Here is a 22606-nt window from a genome sequence, read left to right on the forward strand (position 1 = left end):
TAAATATATATTTAATGAGCATTCCCTGGAGATTTGTTTAAAATACCACAGAATAATCAGTCTTAAAGATCAGGGTTTTTACCTTTATTGTCAGATAAAATTCTAATTCTAAAACTAAAGATGGGTAAATTGGAGACCATAGTTAAATTGTGTATATAGCTAGCTGGTTTTGTTGTTATTGTGAATTTACATGTAAATCATGGTCTTTAACATAATTGTTACCTGTAGTATACGATAAAATCCTACACAAGTTCATTTGTAAAAATTGTTTTTCAGATGTCAGTCCTTTTGCACCTGGAGTTAGTTCTCGAAGTGATGTCCATTGCCGGCACCAGGGTGTTAATATAACAGAAACTGGTCTTGAGGGACTTCTTTTTGGAATGCTAGACCGGGAGACAGATAGAAAATTATGTTCTGATATTCATGATACTTTGGGACATATGCTGTCATCACTGGCTGTAGAAAAACTTTCCCATTGGCTAATGCTTTGTAAAGATGTCCTAGCAGCTTCTAGTGGTATGTATTTAATATATAAAATATATTCTTAAGATAATGAAAATTATTTAATTTTGATATATGTCTATAGATATATACCATGTATAGATATAGATGCATATATAGATATATACCATATATAGATCTATTTAGATACATATATTACATTACAGATATATAGAGCTTACATTTTAAAATACTGATAATTTTTAATCTGTAAATCCTTGTAAAATGTTGAAGATTAAATTATATTACAAACTAATGAACTTTGGTTATTTTTTGACAAATGACTAAGTTCAAACTAATTTTCATATATAAAAATCCCAGGCTACTCTGTCATTTGACATAAGATGTAAAACTAGTGAAATATATAAAATATTTTTATGTTATTCTTTCCCAGGTTTTTTAATTTCTATTTTTATTTATTTTTTAAATTAAATATATTTATTTTAAGGAGAAACTTTATATGGCTATCATAAACAGAACAACCATCATAGCTTTCATAAAAGTAAAGTTATTGTGAAAGTACATACAATGAATACAAAACAATATTATTGAATTTCAAGTTGAAAACTGATGGCTGCTATCTTTTTAATTTTTTTATTTATTGTAAATTTTTATATAATTTTTAAAGATTGCTTTCCATTCACAGTTATTACAGAATTATTGGCTCTATTCCCCACGTTGTATAATACATCCTTGAGTCTGTCTTACACCAAATAGTTTGTACCTCCCACTCCCCCTCCTTGGCTTTTTATTGATTGTTTAAAAGAAAAACCTTGCCAATTCTACTGTTTTCTACTGGTTTTAAATTAGATATCATCAAACAGTACTATTTCTAAAGCATCGTTTTTGCTATATGTAAGGTTGTTATAATATGCTTTTATTTTTGTTACAGATATGAGTACTGCAACTCCCTTAAGTAGTGGAAAAGATGAAGAATTTGAAAAGAAAGATGAGATGGATGATGATACCATGTTTACCACACTAGGAGAAGAAGATAAATCAAAGCCCTTTGTGGCACCTCGCTGGGCCACTCGAGTATTTGCTGCTGATTGCCTGTGTCGAATCATCAATTTGTGTGAGAATGCAGACCAGGCTCACTTTGATCTTGCTATGGCACGTTCTGCTAAACTGCGAAACCCTACAAGTAAATTAAAAATCAGTACTTCTTTTCCCCAGAATATTTTTATAGGTTTGAAATATTTTACTGCTTTGTAACATGCTTTAGACTATGCCTTTCATTTATTGTACCTTTTCTTGCCTTTTACCTTTGTTTTCTGTCCTCTCTACATACTATCCAACTTCTGATCCCTATTGGGAAGGTAAGTTGAGGAAAGCGGTCCAAAGTTATCTATCTATCTATCTTAAGATATATTTATCTTAATCATTTGCTCTAAGGATAATGATGGCCCTCAGCATAATGATGGCAATAACTTATGTTTCCTTGGTACCTTATCCTACTTTTAGCAAAAGTTTAAGGTGAATAAGTAAAGTGAGTTTTGCAATCCCCAGCCTTGGAGAATGTCAGAATTCATGAATGCCATGGCAGATTTCAAACTCTGAGATTTCAGAACTGCTATTAGGTATTTTTGAAAAGGTGAAAACTGTTTATTACTGAAACCTTTTACTTTTTGATCACTTATAAGCTTTTATACCGTATATCCCCTGGATCAGATATTATAGGGAATTTACAAAGAGATCATCAGGCCAGTATCTTCACTTACAAATGAAGAAACCCAGAGAAGCTGAGAGAGGTGGTAGAGTAACAGACTGTCTTATCTTATGCTTTGTTGTCTCTTCATCATCGTGTCATTTTTTTAAATATCTGAAGACACATCGTATATGTTATCTATATTGAAGTCTATTTGTTAAAAATGCCTTTCAGTTTACTTTGTTGTGTATAAGAAGCAGTAAAACTCACAAATGGACTAAAAAACAAAAAGTAAAACAGTATTATACTATGTATAAAATTGGAATCTGAATATAGGGTACCAGCAAAGCACAATATATTTATGAACAGGGTGTCTTTAATCATGTCATTATTCATCAGATATTTACCAAATCTTGTTCTTTACTTCCCATTGGGGATCCAAAGAAGAAAAAAACATAGTCCTTGCTCTTGAAGAATTTCTAGTCTAGAAGACAAAGAGACAAAGTTATCACTCAAAAATAATCATATATCCCAATAGTGGAAGGATAGAGTACTTTGGGAACATAAAAAACTGCTACTCATTTCCTGAAGTGCCAGGGAAGACCTCACAGAAGGGATCATTTTGAAGCTGGGTTTTAGAGGCAGAGAGGGTTTTCCAGGTAGAAGAGGCTGGATGTATTAGTTTTCTATTGTTGCTATAATAAATGACTACAAATTTAGTGGCTTAAAATAACAGAAGTTTATTAACTTATAGTTCTGTGGGCCAGAAGATCCCAGAATGCAATAAACCTCTATCAGTCCCCTAATTTTCTCCCCATTTTGGAGTTTCTGCCCAGTGCCCCTTTCTTCTCCCCCACGTTAGGAGTTCATCACCTTGGATTTGGGAAAAAGATAGAGGTCTTGATTTGAGAGAGGGTGTAGGTAGAGACTGTGTAGAGAAGCAATAGCAGTTTCATTCTGGGAACAATTGCCTTGCTTTTAAGCTTTGATAGGACTGATCTAGGGCAGCCTTTACTCTAAGGCTAAAAGGAAAAAGGCTTCCCTTTTCTACATCTTGTCCTTATAAAAATCTTTTCCAGAGTAGAGGCTGGTAAACTACAGCTTGCAGTCCAAATCCAGCCTGCAGTCTGTTTTTATAAATAGTTTTATTGGAGCACAGTGTAACCATTTGTGTACATATGGTCTTTGTACATACTACAACAGCAGAGTTGAGTAGTTATGTTAGAAATTATATGGCCAGCAAAGCCAAAAATATTTACTATCTGTTTCTTTACAAAAAAAATTTGCCAACCCCCACTGACAAAAAAATTACAAACTCTTTTGGGGAAAATTATGATAATCAGTTATTTTGCTTCAGATGTCAGTTTACAATGTCGTCAGTGTTATTGTATAAAGGTTTACCAATATTCTTGAGAGATTATGATATGGAAACTTTCTTGAAAGTATCTTTATTATTTTAAACATGGTGAAATATGTGGATCATAAATGCTTTTTTAAAGAAGTTTATTTCATTCCGTACTTTTATGTGATTACACTTAATTTTGGAAATGTTTTCCTTTTTGCCTTCTATTTTTATTTTTAGATGACCTCTTGGTACTTCATCTCTCTGACCTGATTCGCATGGCATTCATGGCTGCAACCGATCATAGTAACCAGCTGCGGATGGCTGGGCTCCAAGCACTTGAAGACATTATCAAGAAGTTTGCATCTGTGCCTGAGCCAGAATTTCCAGGTCATGTGATTCTGGAGCAGTATCAAGCCAATGTGAGATATTTTATTTGTTTCAAAATTAAAACTGATCTTTTGAAAAGTGAAGATTAAAGAAGTGAAGATCCCCTGGAGAAATGTATTTGGACCTGTAACCTATTTATTCATGTAGAATGCACATCTTTACTCCCATTGCCTGTTACACAGTTTGAATCAATTCACAGTTGAAGAAACAATTGTATAAAACTTGTCACTATTTTTAAGTCATGATGTAGTATTAGTGATAAAACTAGAATAGATGTTCCAGCCTGGCTTTCCAGTCTTATGTTTAGATATTTAGCCATGCCATTTAAAAGATAAAAGGAACATTTAAAGAGTGTTGTGGATTTACTGCTGTTATTTTATATGCCAAGACTTGATAAGTATTTTTAAAAATAAAAAGCAATTGCCTTGGGACTTCCCTGGTGGTCCAGTGGTAAAGAATCTCCCTTCCAATGCAGGGGACGTGGGTTCGATCCCTGGCTGGGGAACTAAGATCCCACATGCTGCAGGGCAAGCAAGCCTACGCACCACAACTACTGAACTCGTGTGCCTCAAGTAGAGAGCCCATGTGCCGCAAGCTGTGAGCCCACGTGCTCTGGAGCCTGCGCACCACAGAGAAGCCTGCACGCCACAACGAAAGATACCGCATGCCGCAACTAAAATCCCGTGTGTCGCAACTAAGACCCAACGCAGCCAAAAATAAATAAATAAAATTTAAAAAAAAAGCAATTGCCTCTTGTATGCTGAAGGATAAATTAACTTTTAATAATAGTGAAAAGTATTACTGAAAGAATTGTATATTTTCAAAAGATTTTTTTATTATATTCTAAACAGAGATATACTTGTTTCCCCTGAAATTTATGCCTATATTTATGTTCTTCAAAAGAGACACAATAGATTTAATCCTAGTAATGGATTATGTGAAGGTGAAAAAGACTTACGTTAGTAAGAAAAGAACAAACTTTTTTTTTCCACTGTGATTATACCAAAATCTTGGCTCTAGACACACCATACTTCATCTAAAATCTATGTTCAAACATACACAAAATTAAAAAGTGAGGATAATGTATAGTCCATTTTTTCCATCATAACTATAGGTAAAGAAGTTATACTTTCTAGGCCAAATGGCTGTAGAAAACCTGTATATAATTATTTACTCCCAAATACCCAACCTATCAGAATGAAGGTCTTTTTTAAAAAATCTTTCTATTTAGAAATAATTTCAAACCTACAGAAATAATTGCAAGAATAGTACAAAAAAACCTGTATTATACCCTTCATCCTTCATTCATATTTGCCAATTGAGAATTTTGCCTCATTTCCTTTAACATTGATTTTTTTCTCTTTCTCTCTACACTCAACATACACACACACACACTCTCTCACTCTCTCACTTTTTTTTTCATAAACCATTTAAAAGTAAATTATCTAAATCAGGTATCTTTACCTAGTGTAATGGAAGAAATCTCAAATTAGGAGTTGACTATATTTAATTCCTTATTCAGCTCCTACATATTAAATGTAATATATCTAAGAATCTGTGACTGATACTGGCTTACTAAAACTAAAGCTCTAAGCAGGCTGGACCTGGTTAGTACTTGGATAAAAAAACTAAAGCTCATATTTCTTCACTTATTACTATGACAACAGTACATTAATATTTCTTGAGCAACCTTCTTTTAAAGCGTCTCTTTTTGAGGTGAAATGATTTTTAAGGTCTTTTAGTGACTATGTGAATTTTTAGTACTACTCAGTTATTTAAAGAAATTGAGCCTTTAATCTCAGTTATATGAGATTCACCCATGAAGTAAATACTGTTAGAAATATGTTCAGGAATATAGATAGAAGAAAAATAGCAGTTTTCTGTTATCTCTGGGAACATGTGGCTTTGTCAGAAAATCCTATTTACTATTAAATGAAAAAGAAATAAGATTAATTGCCTATTTGGTATAGGATCCTACAGATTTGATAATGATAATCTCCTGGAAATCAAAAGAAGAATGGTATAATTGAGTTTATTGTCACCAAAAAGAGAGAGAAGAAGGAAAGGAACAAAGATGTGTTTTGTGTGTTTTCATCTCCAAAGACACAAGAGGTTTACTACTTATCTTTAAAACTAAAATGCTTGTATTCATTTTTCTAGGTGGGAGCTGCTCTAAGACCAGCCTTTTCACAAGATACTCCATCAGATATAATAGCAAAAGCTTGCCAGGTAAGAAGAAAAATAGAATTTTCTATAGTTATCTTCTATAAATTTATAGATATCTTCGAATTTCACTTCCAAGAGAGAAAAATCAAATAGTATATATATATATATTTTTTTTTTTGCGGTACGTGGCCCTCTCACTGTTGTGGCCTCTCCCGTTGTGGAGCACAGGCTCCGGACGCACAGGCTCAGCGGCCATGGCTCACAGGCCCAGCTGCCCCACGGCATGTGGGATCTTCCCAGACCGGGGCATGAACCCGTGTCCCCTTCGTCGGCAGGGGGACTCAACCACTGAGCCACCAGGGAAGCCCCAAATAGTATTTATTTTTATCTCAGAAATACAACAGTGACAGTTTCCTGTTTTATTCTGTATGAAATGATGAAGTACTAACTATTAATCACATTTTTTTTTTTTTTTTTTTTTGCTGTAGCTGAGGACATGACTTTGGAATACATAGCCCTTACATTGTCCAGTAGTCAGTGGAGATGTAAAGTCATAAGAGGGACTAGAATAAAAGTAAAATCTCAAAATCTACAATCATTGAAAAATATATAGTAATAATAAATAGGTAATAAAAGGGTTTTTGACCACAGGTTGTGAAAATTCTACAAGTTTCTGTGTACTAAATTATCCTAAAGACAATTTCACAATATGGAAGTGTTATTGCAAAATTGATTCTAGGGGATTATTCTCATACTATTTTTTCTGAAGAGAGTTAAAAAAGCACCTATGTTCCTACACCTTTAATAAGTTCATCTTTTTCATGCTCCATCCTGAAAAAGGATTTGTGCATTAAGCTCTAATCTTTCAGAAAATCCAATTCTTTGTCTGCTAACCTAAGGATAGAAGAGAAGCAACTCCATCCTTCTCAGTTTTCCGGAGTACAGGGCTGTAGGCCATCTTTATTGCTTAGAATTCATAGTCAAGCTACATGTGTCCTCTATGCAGAGAATGTTCTGCTGTTTGCAATGATAGGTTTAAAATTCTGACTTTGATCACTCTGTGGCTCAATGAGTTGCCTCCTCCTTCTGTTAGAATTTGTTTTTCTGAAGCCTGCTATCTTAATGGTGGCCTTCAGAGAAATGAACTCCTCCCACCAACAGCAGGCCAGAGAGAGAAGAGGAAGCCTTGTTTAAGACAGAAGTCTGTGGATCATGGTACAAACCTTGGAGTTAGAGTAAGTTAAGTCATTTAGATTGGGATACTGGCACACAAACATCAGAAATCACAGTCACGTACAATTAAATGTATTATGGTAGTGTTTCAGATCATAATATTTAAGCAGACAAAACATCCTATAAAGCTCCTGATCATCAGAAAGGCAAAAGCTATTAGAATTTCATCTTGTGAATGAATAGTATGAAAATTTCCTGTTACTGAATTTGCCTTAAACTTCTTATTTCTTGGACTTCCCTGACAGTCCAGTGGTTAAGACTTTGCCTTCCAATTCAGTGCATGTTCAATCCCTGGTCAGGAAGCTAAGATCCCACATGCCTTGGAGCCAGAAAGTCAAAACATAAAACAGAAGCAATATTGTAACAAATTCAATAAAGACTTTAAAAATGTTCCACATCAAAAAAATCTTAAGAAAAAAAAAACACTTCTTATTTCTAATGTGGCCCTACCTGCTTTCTGAAGTTTCTTCTTTTCTAGTGGCAGGCTTAAATTTTTGACCTCCTGTCCTTCTGTTTCTGGGAGGAAACCTGGTTTTGAAATAGCTGGAGCATCGGGTTGCAAGTTTCTTTCTTTAAGGTTACCGAAGGAGTTGGCTTCGGGCAGATCTTGAAACATGGCATCCCAGATTGTTTACTAGAGTAAACATCATGTTGAACCTGAAAATCAAGTAATTCTTAGATATTATAGGAAAACCCTCAAATGTTTTCAATTGAGAACAGTTGGGGACAGTAATCAGTAGGTTAATAAATCATTTAAAGCAACATTGGAATCGTAAGCATAATACGTACTTTAGATATTTCATTTCAGTCTAAAATTTGTAAGTGTACATTCATTCACCACTCTTTTGATATAGGGCCAGAGTCTTTTCTCTAACTATGATTTTGCTGATTCCGTTTTGCTTTGTCTTTCTTCATAAACCAAACCTATAATGCAGTATCTGCAGTTTCTGGTTTCATGTTCTTTAAAGTGGAGAAAGTACTTAGGTTTTTGCAAAGCAAACTTGGCACCAAATTCTCAATTTTGACAGTTTCCCCCAACTTTCAGTTATATTTCTACCAAAATTCACAGAAATATTATCAAATATCTCCAAAATGTTGTTATTTTCCTTAGGAATACCAACTCTTTATTTTCACACTCATATTTAATCTCTTTTCACTTTAAATTTCATTATATTTTCAGCATTGTTGTGGCTGGTATTTTTTTTTGCCATCAGTATTGGTAACAAACAGTTTTTAAATGTCGTTATTGAATTTTATTTAATTTAGTTTTGAATTCTTTGAGAATAAGATTATTATAAGAGAATGAAATAGTTTACATATATATTTATTCTCAACTTTTTAAACGTTTCAAATATAGGAACACAATCCATTAACCATGATTCAGTATCCAAATGCTCTGAAAACCAAAAGCTTTTTCATAATTTATTTGGTAACAAAGCCTGAACTGACTATACTCAACTGGCCCTGACATGAAACTGAGTGAGACGATAGTAATGATTGATTTCTTTTTTAAAAAAACTATTTATTTATTTATTTATTTTTGGCTGGGTTGGGCCTTTGTTGCTGCGCATGGGCTTTCTCTAGTTGCGGCGAGTAGGGGCTGCTCTTCGTTGCGGTGCATGGGCTTCTCATTGCAGTGACTTCTGTTTGTTGCAGAGCACAGGCTCTAGGTGCGCGGGCTTCAGTAGTTGTGGCACACAGGCTCAGTAGTTGTGACTCACGGGCTCTAGAGCACAGGCTCAGTAGTTTTGGCACACGGGCTTAGTTGCTCCGTGGCATGTGGGATCTTCCTGGATCAGGGCTCAAACCCATGTCCCCTGCATTGACAGGTGGACTCTTAACCACTGTGCCACCAGGGAAGTCCCTGATTGATTTCTTATAGTGTGATTCGTACTACATTTCATTACGGAAATATCCGTTTGTTAATTATGGGGTGCTGCTACACATCTTGCTTCATCCCTTAATTAAGTTCATCTACCTTATTACCTTTTACGAAAATGTTGTGAATTGTGCAACATGTCTTAGCCTAAGGATTTCAGGTAAGAAAGTGAGGCCTTGTAACTGTTGAGTAAAGTTGGCACTATCAAATATCTTCTCCCATTCAGTAGGTTGTCTTTTTGTTTTGTCGACAGTTTCCTTTGCTATGCAAACTTTTAAATTTAATTAGGTCCCATTTGTTTATTTTTGTTTTATTTCCTTTGCTTTAGGAGACAGATCCAAAAAGAATATTGCTGCAGTTTAGAGTATTCTGCCTATATTTTGCTCTAGGAGTTTTATAGTAACAGGTCTTACATTTAGGTCTTTAATCCATTTTGAGTTTATTTTTGTGTATGGTGTTAGAGAATGTTCTGGTTTCATTCTTTTACATGTAGCCGTCCAGTTTTCCCAGCACCACTTGTTGAAGAGACTGTATTTTCTGCATTGTATATTCTTGCCACCTTTGTCATTGATTAATTGACCGTAAGTGTGTGGGCTTATTTCTGAGCTCTCTGTTCTGTTCCATTGATCTCTGTGTATGTTTTTGTGCCAGTACTATACTGTTTTGATGACTGTAGCTTTGTAGTATAGTCTGAAGTCAGAGAGCATGATTCTTCCAGCTCTCTTCTTCTTTCTCAAGATTGTTTTGCTTTTCGGGGTCTTTTTTGTTTCCATACAAATTTTAAAATTATTTGTTCAAGTTCTGTGAAAAATGCCATGGGTAGTTTGATAGGGATTGCACTGAATCTAGATTGCCTTCAGTTGTATGGTCATTATAACAATATTAACTCTTCCAAACCAGGAACACAGTATATCTTTCCATCTGTTTGTGTCATCTTCAGTTTCTTTCATCAGTGTCTTATAGTTTTCTGAGTACACGTCTTTTACCTACTTAGGTGGGTTTATTCCTAGGTATTTTATTCTTTTTGATGCAATGGTCAATGGGATTGTTTCTTCAATTTCTCTTTCTGATAGTTCATTGTTAGTGTATAGAAGTGCAACAGATTTCTATGCATTAATTTTGTATCCTGCAACTTTACTGAATTCATTGATGAGCTCTAGTAGTTTTCTGATAGCATCTTTAGGATTTTCTATGTATAGTATCATGTCATCTGCAAACAGTGATAATTTTACTTCTTCCTTTCCAATTTGGAATTCTTTTATTTCCTTTTTTTCTCTGACTGTTGTGGCTAGGACTTCCAAAACTATGTTGAATAAAAGTGGTGAGAGTAGACATCCTTGTCTTGTTCTTAATCTTAGAGGAAATGCTTTTAGGTTTATACCATTGAGTATGATGTTAGCTGTGTGTTTGTCACATATGGCCCTTATTGTGTTGAGATATGTTCCCTCTGTGCCCACTTTCTAGAGAGTTTTTATCATAAATGGGTGTTGAACTTAATCAAAAGCTTTTTCTGCATCTATTGAGATGATCATATGGTTTTTATTCTTCATTTTGTTAATGTGGTGTACACACTGATTGATTTGCAGATATTGAAGAATTCTTGTATCCCTGGGATAAATCCCACTTGATCATGATGTATGATCCTTTTAATATGTTGTTGGATTTGGTTTGCTAATATTTTGTTGAGGATTTTTGCCGCTACATTCATCAGTGATACTGGCCTGTAATTTTCTTTTTTTGTGCTATCTTTGTCTGGTTTTGGTATCAGGGTAATGCTAGCCTCATAGAATGAATTTGGAAATGACAGATTTTGGATCAGGTTTTTTCCATTAAAAAGTACTGATTTTAAAAACTAATAACTTAAAGCTGCCACACACAAAACAAATGGTAAATAACCTACTGAATGGTAGAAGTTATTTGCAAATGATATGACCAATAAGGGGTTAATATCCAACATATATAAACAGCTCATACAACTCAACATCAAAACAAACAACCAGATTAAAAACTGGGCAGAAGAACTGACGAGACATTTTTCCAAAGAGGAAATGCAGATGGCTAACAGGCACATGAAAAGATGCTCACCATCGCTAATCATCAGGGAAATGCAAATCAAAACCACCATTAGCTATCACCTCACACCAGTCAGAATGATTATGTTAAAAAAAAAAAGCATAAATAACAGATGGCGAAGATGTAGAGAAAAGGGAATCCTCGTACACTGTTGGTGAGAATGTAAGTTGGTGCAGCCACTGTGGAAAACAGTATGGAGGTTTCTCAAAAAACTAAAAATAGAGTTACCATATGACCCAGTAATTCCACTCCTGGGTATGTATCCGAGAAAAACAAAAATACTAATTTGAAAAGATACATGCACCTCAATGTTCCTAGCAGCATTATTTACAGTTGCCAAGATATGGAAGCAACCTAAGTGCCCATCAACAGATGAGTGAATAAAGAAGATGTGGTATATATACACAATGGAATACTATTCAACCATAAAAAAGAACAAAATTTTACAGCAACATAGATGGACTTGGAAGGCATTATGCTAAGTGAAATAAGTCAGAGAAAGACAAATACTGTATGTTATCACATATATGTGGAATCTAAAAAAAGAATACAACAAATTAATGAATATAACAAAAAAGAAAGAGGTACAGAGAACAAACTTGTGGTTACCAGTGGGGAGAGGAAAGGGGGAGTGGGGCAATGTAGAGATGGGGGGGAAAATGGTTATTATGGGATTATATGAAATCATGTGTGTGAAGATTATAAAGCACAATAGAATTTAAAGAATCATTCAACTTAAAAAAAAGTTGGCACTATCAGACAGCCCCTTCTTTTTTTTAATATAAATTTATTTATTTATTTATTTATTTTTGACTGCGTTGGGTCTTAGTTGCTGCACGCAGGCTTTCTCTAGCTGTGGCAAGCGGGGGCCACTCTTTGCTGTGGTGTGTGGTCCTCTCATTGTGGTGGCTTCTCTTGTTGCGGAGCATGGGCTCTAGGCACGCAGACTTCAGTAGTTGTGGCTCATGGGCTCCAGAGCGCAGGCTCAGTAGTTGTGGCATATGGGCTTAGTTGCTCCGCAGCATGTGGGATCTTCCTGGACCAGGGTTTGAACCCGTGTCCCCTGCATTGGCAGGCGGATTCCTAACCACTGCACCACCAGGGAAGCCCAGTCCCTTCCATCTTGACATTCTTCCTTTGGTTCCAGTATCACCACACTTGCCTGGTTGTCCTATTGCTTTTCTGGTGTTTTCTTTTCAATAGCTTATTCTACTTGTCCCTGAAATATATTTTCCCTGTCTTCTGTCCTTAAGGCTTTTTTTTTTTAATACCTCAGTCCTTGAAGAAAGTTACCTAGGACCATCGGTTTAATGATCATCTTTGTGTGGAGAGTTCCTAGATCGACTTAGTTACCTCTGTCTTTGCTCCTGAAATCCAAACCCACGTTTCCATCTGCCCACTGAATATCTTTCCACGTGTCTCTCGCTGGTACTTTGAACTCAGCATGTCACAAAGTTCACAGTCAAAATCACGCTCTCCAACTTCTCATCTCCACCAAACTTCCCTTTGTTCTTATGTTATCTCTCTTAAACAGTGGTGTCACCTTCCTTACATTCATCCAGGTTAGAAACTTTGACAGTCAAAATTTGGTAGTCTTTGATTATCGCCTCATACTGTTTGCATGTCCGTGCCTTCACCCCCTAAAAATATGTAATTGGTTTCCAAATCCTGTGATTTCTACTTCCGAGTCTTTCTCAGATGCCTCTTTCTCTTCATTTGATTCTCAGTTTGATCCGTATCATCTCTGTTCCGTGGTATTATAACAGTCATGTGACTGAACACAGTGCTTACTGTCTAAACACATGCTTTCCTATACTTAGTATTGGAGCAGTTTTCCTAAAGCTCAATTCTAGTAATATTCCCCTGCTCAGAAGCCTTAGAAACTCATGATTGCCTACAGAACAAGTCTGAATTCAGTTCACGTGGAATTTAAATTGTACTGTAATCTGATCCCAGTTAACTTTCCTAATCTTGTCTCTTCCTCCATGAAACTCCCCTGTATCTATACACATAAAATTTCCTGATATCTAAACATTCCCATTTCTCCTTCTAGAATTAATCTCCTTTCTCTCTTCTTAAGTGCAGTATGACAGTCATAAAACATTCTCATGTGTTCATTTAATCTGAGTTTATTACTTGAGGACAGGGACTAGATTTTTTCCCTTTACTTTTTTTTTTTAACTCCTCTGTAGCACTCAGAATAACCTTTTGCCTATAGTAAACAGAAATGTTGTTGAATTGAAGAATTATTCATAACCAAGCCGATTTGGGTGGAAATTCTTTTCTGTGAAAATTTTTGGGAAATTAGATAGTGGAAACATGTTAAGTATATATTGTTTTGTTTTCTACATAGGAATACAATAAGTTCCATACTTGCTGTTGATATTTTATTAAAAAAATAATATTAAAGCATAGCGTTGGGGTTTTTTTGTTTTGTTTTGTTCATTGGTTTTGTTTGTGTTTCTTCCCCCTAGGAAAAAAATCATATTTACTCCATTCTTTTATATGTTTAATGTTAACTTTTTTTTTTAATTAACTAACATTTTTTTTTTTGGCTGCATTGTGTCTTCGTTGCTGTGCACAGGCTTTCTCTAGTTGCGGCGAGCGGGGGCTACTCTTCGTTGTGCAGTGCGCGGGCCTCTCGTTGCGGTGCCTTCTCTTTGTTGCAGAGCATGGGCTCTAGGTGCATGGGCTTCAGTAGTTGTGGCACAGGGCTCAGTAGTTGTGGCTCTCAGGCTCTAGAGCGCAGGATCAGTAGTTGTGGTACATGGGCTTAGTTGCTCCGCGGCATGTGGGTTCTTCCCAGACCAGGGCTCGAACCCATGTCTCCTGCATTGGCAGGCGGATTCTTAACCACTGCACCACCAGGAAAGTCCCTGATGTTAACTTTTTACTATAAAAATAAAAGTTTTTTTTCCTTTGGCTAGGTATGTAGTACATGGATTGGAAGTGGAGTTGTCAGTGATCTCAATGATCTCCGTCGAGTACACAATCTGCTTGTTTCTTCACTGGACAAAGTTCAGGCCGGAAAAGGATCTTCCAGCCAACTCTACCGCGAGAGTGCCACAACCATGGAAAAGCTGGCTGTTCTCAAAGCATGGGCAGAGGTAACCATGACCTATTGTTTTTAACCATTTCTCCATCCATGAGAAAATGTTCCCCTACTCCTGTAGGTAAAAAAAATTTTGTTTGATTTTTGTTTAAAACTGACCTGTGATATAGAGTGCTTTTTTTTTTTTTTTGCGGTACACGGGCCTCTCACTGCTGTGGCCTCTCCTGTTGCGGAGCACAGGCTCCGGACGCGCAGGCTCAGCGGCCATGGCTCACAGGCCCAGCCGCTCCGCGGCATGTGGGATCCTCCCGGACCGCGGCACGAATCCGTGTCCCCTGCATCGGCAGGTAGACTCTCAACCACTGTGCCACCAGGGAAGCCCTAGAGTGCTTTTTAAAAAATCTGCTATTTGCTCTTTCTCACTGAAATGCATATACATTTATGTCTCAAAAGAACTCTTATTGAACCTTTGAAAATTATATTTTTAATCAGTGTTTTAAAAACATCTGTGTTGAAGAAGGGCTCTTCTTACTTACTATGGAAAAACTAGGCAGGGAAAACCTACAAATATAAATAAAATAAAATAAAATTTATGCCAAGAATCTTATTTGATTAAATTTAAGGAGACATGCCACCACCCATTGATACTGAGGCTGTAGGGTTTTTTGGTTGTTGTTTTGTTTTTTTGTAGCTGTTTTTACCTCTTTTATTCCCATAGCCACTTTTTAAAAATAATAATACTGTTTTAAATTCACTTTTCTAAATCTCTTCTGCCAGTTGTTTTCAAATACTTATTTGTCTGCACTCAGGTACTTCAAGTAGCTCTTCATTCCTTCCTCTGCCAACCCAGTATCTCACTTACCTATTTCCATGGTATCAGCAGCCTGTGACCACCTAGCAGACAATTGCTGGCTCAAGGCATGCAACATCCAGATGATATAGTTTAGATAAAGGACCTCTGGGTTTTTGTGGATTATTTCTGTCACAGAAGGGGGGAAAAAAAGGAAAATGTAGAGCACTAAGATATTGTATAAATTAGTTTTTCTCTCTGATTTTTAGATCAAGTTGTTTTCATAGAGTCTCCCTGAGTGTTCCTTTATTTTCACTCTGCTGCCATCTTTTGGCGTAGAGGAGTAAAATAATATTTGCATTGATAAAATATTTGTTTTTATTGATAGAATTTTAGTTTTTTTTCAAATTAATGCAAATCCATAGTTTTAGGTGGAAAGTAGTGTTAGAAAGATACTATAATGTGATTGTTTTCTCACTTTGAAATTCACAGAAATTCTATGTTAATTTTCACATATCTGATTTTTAACTAAAACTTGCTATTACTTTTCTTGTCTGTAGAAATTACATTCTAAATGATTGAATGATTTTTATTTTTAAAAAGATAGCTTCCAAAATTGTTCTTAATTCTCCAGCCCCATTCATTAATTTCCCAAACATAGAGACAGGTATGTAGTTGGATGATCATAAAACCATTTGCCAGTTAGTTGGTTCTCTGCTGACTTGCATTAACGTGCTTGATTCACCTACTAAGAAGTCTGACATAGTTCAGTATAAAAAGCATTAAATGTTGAATCAGAGGCCCTAGAACAAGTTCTGTCTCTGTAATTCACCATCTTTGTGACTTTGTTCAAGTCACAAGTGATTTGATCTCTCAGATACTCAGTTTTTTCATTAAAACATGGAAATTGCAGTAATATCTTCCTCTAAGGTGAGGTATGTAAAAGGACCAAGCATTGTATCTGGCACTGAATGGAAGATAAGTAATTGCTTTTAACAAATTAGATCAAAACCTCACATAACTAAATTATTAATGCACATTTTTTGAGACGCTTTTCTTATTTGGGGGTAACTTGGTTCTATAATTAAATAATTTGCACTTCAAGCCTCAGCCTGTAATATTGTCTAGTAAATCTTTTCCTTGCTTAGCTTCCTTTCCTTCGTCCTTTTCCTCAAAGGCCCAATATATTCTAGATTTCTCTACTCAAGATCTATCTTTGCTTCTACTTTTTACTCAAAAAATTGAGGATGTTAGTTTTCCAGCTCCTCAGATTGTTACCTTCAAGTCTTTAGATGAATGTGAGTTGAAAACTCCTTTTACCCATGTGACCTTGGGTGAGTTATTTAACTGCTTCTCTAAACCTCGTTCCTCAGCCCTAAAGTGTGGATAATAATTATGCACATTTCACAGAATTACATTTTGAAGTAAATGAGGTAATAATGACTTTGTTCAATCACTACCTTATTTATGTGCACAGTGAATGTTACCTGTTGTTATTAATATAATAATTATTATTACTTTAAAGTTTTCCTCTAACCTAGGATTACCTTTTCTCATTCTCTTACCTCCCACTCTCTGATTCATTCAACGGTGTTACTAAACATCGGCTCTGTGCCAGGCTAGAAGTTGAGAATACAGTGGTGCACAAACCAGATGTTCTACGTTTACTGAGAAAAACAAACTAGTGAACGAGTATATGCAACAAAAATAATGACTGTTATAGGAGAAGTCTAGACTGTGGAAAACACACAGCAGAGGCACCTAAAATAGTCTGAGGGCTCAGAGGAGGCTGCTTGGAGAAAGCGACACTTAAGCTGAGACCTGGAGGATGAGAGTAGATGTTAGTAAACATAAGTCTCAGGAGGGGACTGTTCCAAGCTAAGTGCTGTCACTTACCCTGCCTCTGTATCTCACTTACCCCACCTCTGTACCTCACTTACCCCGCCTCTGTACCTCACTTACCCCGCCTCTGTATCCCACTTACCCCGCCTCTGTATCTCAGTCACCCCCACCTCTGTATCTCACTTACCCCGCCTCTGTATCTCAGTCACCCCCACTCTGTATCTCACTTACCCCCATTTCTGTATCTCACCATCACCCTCTACTTGCTTGTCCTCTTCTATTCACTCTCCTCTTCACACCTCTGTTCATTGAACGAGTTTCAGTATCTTCATGTCCTCAGCTAGTCACTCACTTCTCAATCGCCTGCAGTCTGGGTTTACTCTCAGCATTCCATTGAAATTATTTCGCTAAAGTTACAGATAATATAATTCTCCAAATTGCTGGACACTTTTCAATCTCTATCTTACTTAGCCTCTCTATAGCATTTGATATTATCTCCTCTGGAAATTTTGTTTTCCTTGACTTCCGTGACACTACTCCCTTGGTTTTCTTCTTTTCTTTTATTGTTCATTCTCAGCATCACTTGCTGGCTTCTCTTTGCCTGCCTGCTCTTTAAATATTGGCATTTTTCTTGTCCCTTTTCTCACTCTTCATACTCTGTGGGTAGCGTCATCTACACCCATACCCAGTAGCTTTTACTTGTAACTGAGTTTCTAATTCTACTTTTCTAGCCATACTTCTCTCCTACATTCCAGTCCCATATTTTTAGCTGTTTATTAGACATGTAGTACTGCAGTGTTTACTATTGAAAAAAATCCATGTATAAGTGGACCTGCACAGTTCAAACGTACGTTGCTTCAAGGGTCAACTGTATTATCAAAGCACCTTCTAAAATCGTACACATTAGTTGACCAATTTATCCTAAGGAATATCAAGGATATACACAAAGATTCTGCTATGAGGATGTTTGCTGCAACGTTGTTTATCATTCTAAAAAAAAAAGGCAATATATGAATAATTGTATTTCTTGATCCAAAGATGATGGTATTAAGTGAATAGAAAATTGAGTATAATATTATATGCAAACATAGTTTTTAAAAGACTGAGTATGTATATACAACATGGCTAGAATGTTAACAGTATTACATCTGAGTAGTAGGATTGTATCTGGTTTTATCTTCTTCATTTTACTTATGCTTCTGATTCTTCTATATTTTGTGTGTAATATCTCATAAGAAAAATAAACCCAATTTTTTTAAAAAACGAGTCTAAATATATTCTCATATTGCAAGTAGCAATGTAAAATACAGAACCCTTTTAGAAAGCATTTGGCAGTACCTCTTCAGAGCCATGGAAGTATTTATAATCACTGATCCAGTAATTCCATTTCTTGAACTTTATCCTAGGGAAAAATATCCAAAATATGAAAAAGAGAGAAATTTACAAAAATGTTTAGTTGGAACCTTACTTATAATGTGAAGAACTGAAAACCTTTGTCTTTGAAAACTATGTCTCATCTTTCTAAGATTCCCAAGGCTAAAAAGAATCAGAAAAAAATATATAAGTTCAACCACAGGAAAATTGTTAGATGTATAATGTCTTCCATTGCAGCCATTAAGAATAACAGTTATGAAGACTAGTATTCATATGGAAACCCTTATGATATATGAATAGATAAAATTAAATACAAAATTCTCTGTACAACAAAATTATAACTTAGAAAGTTGGAATATGAAAACCTGGAAATTAGAATTATGAGTAATTTTAAAAACTCATTTTTCAAACTATTTATGGTATAATTTTTTAAATTAAAATTTGAGGAAAAATACATACAACTGACCTTTAAATACTGCAGTGACTCCTTCGCTTCCCCATTACCAACAGTCTTCAGCTACTTCTGCCTTATATTCTACGCTCAGTCTAATACCAACCACTTGCAGTTTCCTCAGCATGCCTTGCTAGTTTCTGTCTCTTGTGCTCTTGCTCTTTATATTCCCTCTGCCTGGAATTCCCCCTTCCATCTTTGCCTGTGAACAGGTGAACTTTTGTCTTTGAATCCAGTCTCACCTTTTCATAGTCCATTAAGAGTCTTCCATCCTTGGTGCTTCCTGTGATTCATTCATTCATTCATTACTCAAACCACTGAATGTTCGTTAGGTGCCAGGCAGTGTACGTAGTCACTGCGTGTAGTGAGGTGGGAAGATAGGTCATTTAAAACAAATTTAAGAAAACATCCCTTTCTCTCAGCAGTTTTCTCACTTTCCTTTCATTGTATCAGTCTGTGAGTCCATGGAAGGTGAAAACCATGTATTATTTGTCTTTGTTGCCTCAGGCCCTAGCACAATAGCAAATGCAAGACAAGAGTAAGTACCTAAGAAGGGTTTGATGAGGGAATGGCTGAGTATACTTACAGTGCTTATTGAGATATTGTTGTATACTTTCTAGTATCTGTGCTCACTTTTGATGATTCAGCTGTATAATAACAACTTAGAATATGTCATTTCTTAATATTATGCCTTGTTATTTTCTCTTCCTGAATATCTTTCTAGGTATATGTGGTTGCTATGAATATTAAAAAAGAAGCAGAGTCAAAACCAAAAAGAGCAATTAAAAATACTGATGATGATGATGATGATTACAGTGCCATAGATGAACTACCACCAGACAGTTTAATAACACTCGTACAACCTGAACTGCCAACACTCAGTCGCCTGTGGTTGGCAGCATTAAAAGACTATGCGCTTTTAACTTTACCAGCTGAATTTGCTAGTCAGCTACCCCCAGATGGTAAGTACTGCATTTAGAGTTTTGCTTTTAATAGAGTTCAAAGTAGTAATTAAACAAAATGGAATTGGTGGAGACTAGCAACAATCGTAATAATAACATTTAAAATTTCTGTGAACTTAAAACTTGACATTCTCTCATTTAGAGCATGTTCTCCATACTGAATTTGTGAATTCATAAAAGGCATTAAACTTGTTAGCCCAAGCAAAAATGTTCTCGCTGTTACAGTAATAACTGTACGAGCTAGGTTACTCTAACTGGGCATAACAAGTCATTATTCATAACCATGATGAGGCATATTGCTGTGTTGGTCAGTGTGTGTACGCAGGGACAGATGTGGCAGTCCTCAGTTTGATAGAGGAAGCAGGAGGAGGGGAAGAATTTTCAGAAGAGTGAAAAAGAAAGAAGAGACAGAGTTCCCTGGCTATGAGAGAAAGGGAAGGTGATGAGGGTTTTAAGAGTTGCTGGCAACAGTGAAGAGGAAGCCTGAGGAAGAGGACCACGGGTAGGGAAAGGTAGAGGGCATTCAGAGGCATCAGCATTTGCAGCGAAAAGGCTGGAAACCCTAACATCAGCGAGGAAGTGACAGGCACTCCAGGTCAGCAGCTGCAGGAAAGACGTTAGTTTTGATAACTCTGTACAAGAAACTCTTTGCCAAATTGCTCTTTTATGTGTGCTATGATCTGAATATTTGTGTCACCTCAAAATTCTTGTTGAGACCTAATCCCTATTGTGATGGAATTAGGAGGTGAGGCCTTTGGGAGGTGCTTAGGTCATGAGGGTGGAGCCCCTAGGAGTGGAAGTTGTCCCCTTGTAAAAGAGAACCTACAGAGCCTACAGAGCTCCCTGGCCCCTTCCACCTTGTGAGGGCACAGCAAGAAGGCACTGGCTATGAATCAGGAAGAGGGCCCTCACCAGACCATGCTGGCACCCTGATCTCGGACCTCCAGCCTCCAGAACTATGAGAAATAAATTTCTGTTGTTTATAATCCACCCAGTCTGTGGTATTTTCTTACACCAGCCCAAATGGACTAAGACAGTATGTAACGGTTATTTTTTAAGGTAGTTGTTCATAAATGAGTGTAATAGAAGTAACGTTTTTGATTGCTTTATAGGTGGAGCATTTTATACTCCTGAGACTATTGATACAGCTAGACTTCACTATCGGAATTCCTGGGCCCCAATTCTCCACGCAGTGGCACTTTGGTTAAATAGCACAGGATTTACATGTTCAGAGTCAGCAGAAGCAGCAGCAGTAGCAGGTTTACAAAAACGTTCTACACCCATCAATTTAAACCAAGCATCAGGAGCAACGCCTAGTGCTAAATCTTTGCCAGAAATTAACAAAGACAGAATGCATCTGATTTTAGGTAGGTGAGCCATGTTAATGTATTTCAAGATGTATCACTTCTGAAAATGTGTATCTGTAGGGGAGAAAAAAACTTCTTTCTACCCTCTTAAGATCTGTGACTGCCTTAAGAATAAAACTGACCTAAGACACATTAACAGGAGGAAAGCATACAAATTTATTTAATATTTTTACATGTACACAGGAGTCTATAGAAGGAAAATGAAGACCTGAAGAAGCCGTTAGGTCCAGAAGATTGTATACAGTTTTACACAAACAAGAATAAATTGTAGGGGCTTCTCCGGTGGCACAGTGGTTGAGAGTCCACCTGCCGATGCAGGGGACACGGGTTCGCGCCCCAGTCCGGGAAGATCCCACATGCCACGGAGCGGCTGGGCCCGTGAGCCATGGCCGCTGAGCCTGCGCGTCTGGAGCCTGTGCTCCGCAACGGGAGAGGCCACACAGTGAGAGGCCCACGTACCGCAAAAAAAAAAAAAAAAAACTACTCTAAAAATTCTCTCTCATGTTCACTCACAGACCAATATTGAATAATTTTCAAGGGAAAAAAGCAAACTATTTTTTTTCAACAACTTTTCTTTTTACTTGGCACTTAACAAATTGCCTCATAAGGAAATAATAAAATGTAAAGTTAAAGCAAATTTGAATAATTCTTATTTATAATTGCTTTATAGATGCTCTTTTAACACTTAAGACTTTGTCACTCATTTAATAAGAATTAATTTTATAATTTTCATAAATTTATTCTTAATGTATTATTTTAAAATATCTTTAACTTCTTAATCAAGATGACCTTGGAACTCCCCCATCCCCTTCCAATGTGATTATTAGCCTCCTTGCAGAGGTACAACCTGTGTTAAGTTTGGCTGCTTATTTTGACAATCATTTTGAACTCACTTTAAGGCATTAATATATGTTAAAAGTAATCTGTAAAAAAAATAAGTAGGTGAAAGTGGGAAAAAAATGGTGTCAAAGCAACAAAGTGTTTTATATTAACAAACCTGTGTGTTTATTTTGTACATTGCAGGCGTGAGTATACAGTTCCTTTGTTCCCCAAGACCTGAGGAGCCTGTTGAACATGTTACAGCTTGTCTACAGGCCTTACACACCTTGCTAGATTCTCCTTATGCCCGAATCCATATTGCAGAAGATCAGGTACAGTATATTTCTATAATAGATAATTTATGCTTTGTATACATCATATTTATCTTAAGATAATTTTCTCACATATGAAATAAATATTATATAATAAGCATTCAGGATTTTGGCTTCATCTAAGACCCTATATTGAAAGTTGGATGACCAGGCACAGCTAGACTAGAGATCGTCACTGTACCTTCTTTGATCAGTTCATCAGCAGTCAAGTAAAACTAAAAATTTAGAGGATGTCTTCAGGGACTTCCCTGCTGGCGCAGTGGTTAAGAATCCACCTGTCAATGCAGGGGACACGGGTTCGAGCCCTGGTCCAGGAAGATCCCACTTGCTGCGGAGCAACTAAGCCCGTACACCACAACTACTGAGCCTACACTCTAGAGCCCGT

General features: G+C 36.4%; 1 protein-coding gene across 2 annotated transcripts in view; it reads left to right on the plus strand.

Moving 5' to 3' along the window:
- HEATR5B (HEAT repeat containing 5B) overlaps positions 1-22606 on the plus strand; it is a 92372-nt gene that overhangs the window by 55195 nt on the left and 14571 nt on the right. For both annotated transcript variants that reach the window (XM_081253750.1, XM_081253751.1), the window contains exons 23-30: positions 277-516; positions 1394-1645; positions 3732-3913; positions 6042-6110; positions 14160-14339; positions 19466-19703; positions 20816-21070; positions 22094-22221. In XM_081253750.1, coding sequence (XP_081109876.1) covers positions 277-516; positions 1394-1645; positions 3732-3913; positions 6042-6110; positions 14160-14339; positions 19466-19703; positions 20816-21070; positions 22094-22221 — 1544 coding nt within the window. The remainder of the gene's footprint in view (positions 1-276; positions 517-1393; positions 1646-3731; positions 3914-6041; positions 6111-14159; positions 14340-19465; positions 19704-20815; positions 21071-22093; positions 22222-22606) is intronic.

This window comes from Mesoplodon bidens (assembly GCF_964165515.1).
Source record: "Mesoplodon bidens genome assembly, chromosome: 14".
Lineage (NCBI taxonomy): Eukaryota > Metazoa > Chordata > Mammalia > Artiodactyla > Ziphiidae > Mesoplodon > Mesoplodon bidens.